Here is a 3012-nt window from a genome sequence, read left to right on the forward strand (position 1 = left end):
CTTTGGCCTCTGACAGAACATCACCAACATTACACACTTGTGTTCTGTTGGTCAGATAGGTGGATAAGTCAAGTATCAGTGGAATGAGCTGTTCTAAAGCTAGATTGGAGTTCATAAAGAAGTTTATGCCCCAGAAGGTATCCCTCAAGTTGATTAAAAACTAATCTCTCAACAACTTTGGAAGGTGGTGAGGATTGACACAGGCCCTTTGTTTTACTGCTCTTCTTGTAGAGTGGAACCACCTGGGCTGTTTTGAGATCCTTGGGAAATGTACCACTACTAATAGAAAGGTTTACAGTATGCGTTATCATTTTAGCAGTGACACAAGCACTATCCTTTATGAATCTTGCAGGAAGGTTATCCAGCCCAGTTGCTTTGTTTGTCGTGATTAAGCATAGTAGATTGGAAACTTTGTCCTCTGCTACCATGCACAGCTCAAACAAATCAAATAATTTGCTCATTAGTGGGCTGGACACAGTGAATATAATGGTTCACAAAAATGTTGGATGGGATCAGTCCTTGGATTTTTGCTGTTTTTTCTCGGTTTCCGGAAGAAAAAATATATAATTTGTAAATTATAATACTAACCTTGGACAATCTTTACTGCAAGTTATCTCCCAAATGAAATGCCTGCCATAATTAATCAAACAGCTTCTTAGGGCCATGATTGACAGCTGGTATTTATTGATATTTATGACCTTAGAACTTGATACCAGAGCCACTGTAAGAATGAACCTATCAGTGATGTTGTTTCACCAAAGTGGCTCCCACAGAAATATTAGTTAGGCTACTACCACTGGAGTAGGGTTTAAAATCTTGACTACTTTACTCAAAATCATTTCTCATTTCAAATATTTTTTTTTATGTGATGGTCTTTCCATCCATTTAGGTTTTCCTCATCCTCTCCTGAGAACCAAGATAAAACCGAACCAAGAGCAAAAAATCATGGAATGAACTGAACCAAATATGTTGTGAATCGTTACACCCCTAATGCCTGTTGATATAAAACATTTTTTTTTGTTATAAACTATGGTATGATCTTTGAGTGAGAGAACTAGTATCAAATATCTGCTTTTCCAGGATGTGGCATGTTCCTGAACTTTGGGAAAGTGAGCAAAACTAACGCAAACCGCGGGGACTGGCTAACCGAGGCAGTGGAACTCAACGCTAAAGGAGGCAGAGATGATCGCAACTATCTATGGGTTAGTGAGTGCTCTTGGTGATTTCAGCTGTATTGTTTTTATGAGGGACATGTAAAGACAATTTACTTTTTCTATTTTATAAGGCGAAGCTTGAACAACAATTACACTCAAAAAAGACAATACGCTTGAATCAACATTAGCATAGCTAGATGTACACAACCGATGGTGAAGGATGTGGACTCATGGACATTAGATTTCTGAAAACCTCTGACAAAGTCTGATTTTGAAGTGTAATGCTCTTCCCTTTCAATGTCAAACAAACGTTTAGATGCAAAAACTCTTTCTCTCTTGCCTACCCATCTGTCTTCACAGGTGTCACTGAAAATGCGGTCCGAAAACCCGTTTTTGTCCCTGGTCCTGCCCAGTATACTGATCATTGTGGCTGATGTGGTGAGCTTCACCCTGCCGCTGGGAGGGGGCGAGCGTATCTCATTCAAGGTTACACTGGTTCTCAGCTTCATCATGTTCCTCATCATCCTCAACGACCTACTGCCTGGAGGAGGCCAGTGCAGCCCCATCATCCGTGAGTGTCCTGTTTAAACAGGGTTAAACAGTTACATCACAACAAAACACAACAGCCTAGAGTATCAATAAAACATTACATCATACAAGACATTACATTACTCGATAACTACAAATGTACAATATAAAATCCACCACACCACAACATGACAATGTGTGTGTTTGTGTGTATAGAGTGCATCCATATAACACTCAAAATGTCTCTCTCTCTCTCGTTGTTCTCCATAGGAAAGCACTTCTGTTTCTGTTTGGTCATCCTGGTGTTGAGCACGTTGCAGTCTATGGTGCTCACACGTCTGGCTAAGTGTGGTACTCTCTGGCCCTGCAGCCTCTCCAAGTCCAAAGACTCACTGCTTAAAGACACAGACAATGAAGAGGGTAAACTTTTTCATTCTTCTGTCATCTCAGTTATCCACAGAGCAAAATATATTTTCATGGTTTCCAAAGACATTAACAAAACATCCTTATACAACCATGTATAACCTGACCATGATGTGATAATGACATTATTGTAACCAGTTTCACTGGGTACCCCATAAATTACTTTCATCACCATAAACTAGTCAAGTTGTATTTTGATGCACAACCTTTTAATTCTTACCCTTTAGCTGCAGTTAAAGCATGCAGTTGACGTCTTTCCCAGCATATTTTCTTGTTACCATCATTTGTCTTGCGTGTACGCTGGTCTGGCCAGCTACTACATTTGATCTTTAATCTGTCACTGAAAACTATGTCATGAATGGTTTAAATGAAGGGTGTGCCAAGTACTCGGACAAAACGAATATCGTAACGGATATGGAAACTTCCAAATGCAATAATGATACGAGTCTTTTTTGTAATTACCTGTGATCTGAAAATGTTCAGCTGCCAGCACGCATCTCTCTGTCACAAATAGTGTGAAGCGTTGTAAATAGCCTAACTAAATTGTCTGTAAAGAAACGTGCGGGGTATAGGTTAAGGCTGCTGTCACAATTGGATTAGAACAAGCGCATCTCTCCTCTCTCCCTCCCTCACTTCCTGACTGTCATTCCCCGGCACCAGTCACACATATGCCGGGTTCACGTGCTAATCGATACTAGGAAATTCTGAAAATTCCGACTTCCTAACTTGTTGTAGTTGTACACCACGGGAGGTTGGTGGCACCTTAATTGGTGAGGACAGGCTCATGGTAATGGCTGGAGCAGAATGAATGGAATGGTATCAAATACATGGTTTCCATTCCATTAGCTCTGTTCCGGCCATTATCATGAGCCGTCCTCCTGTCAGCAGCCTCCTGTGTTATACACCT

General features: G+C 40.7%; 1 protein-coding gene across 1 annotated transcript; it reads left to right on the forward strand.

The window, feature by feature from the left end:
- The first annotated feature begins 1088 nt into the window (after window positions 1–1088).
- LOC106606397 (5-hydroxytryptamine receptor 3A) lies at window positions 1089–2318 on the forward strand. Its single transcript, XM_014202563.2, has 3 exons — window positions 1089–1202; window positions 1515–1725; window positions 1953–2318. The coding sequence occupies exons 1-3, from the start codon at window positions 1089–1091 to the stop codon at window positions 2204–2206; spliced, it is 579 nt and encodes a 192-aa protein (XP_014058038.2). The 3' UTR covers window positions 2207–2318.
- Window positions 2319–3012: the final 694 nt, after the last annotated feature.

This window comes from Salmo salar, chromosome ssa06, assembly GCF_905237065.1.
Source record: "Salmo salar chromosome ssa06, Ssal_v3.1, whole genome shotgun sequence".
NCBI lineage: Eukaryota > Metazoa > Chordata > Actinopteri > Salmoniformes > Salmonidae > Salmo > Salmo salar.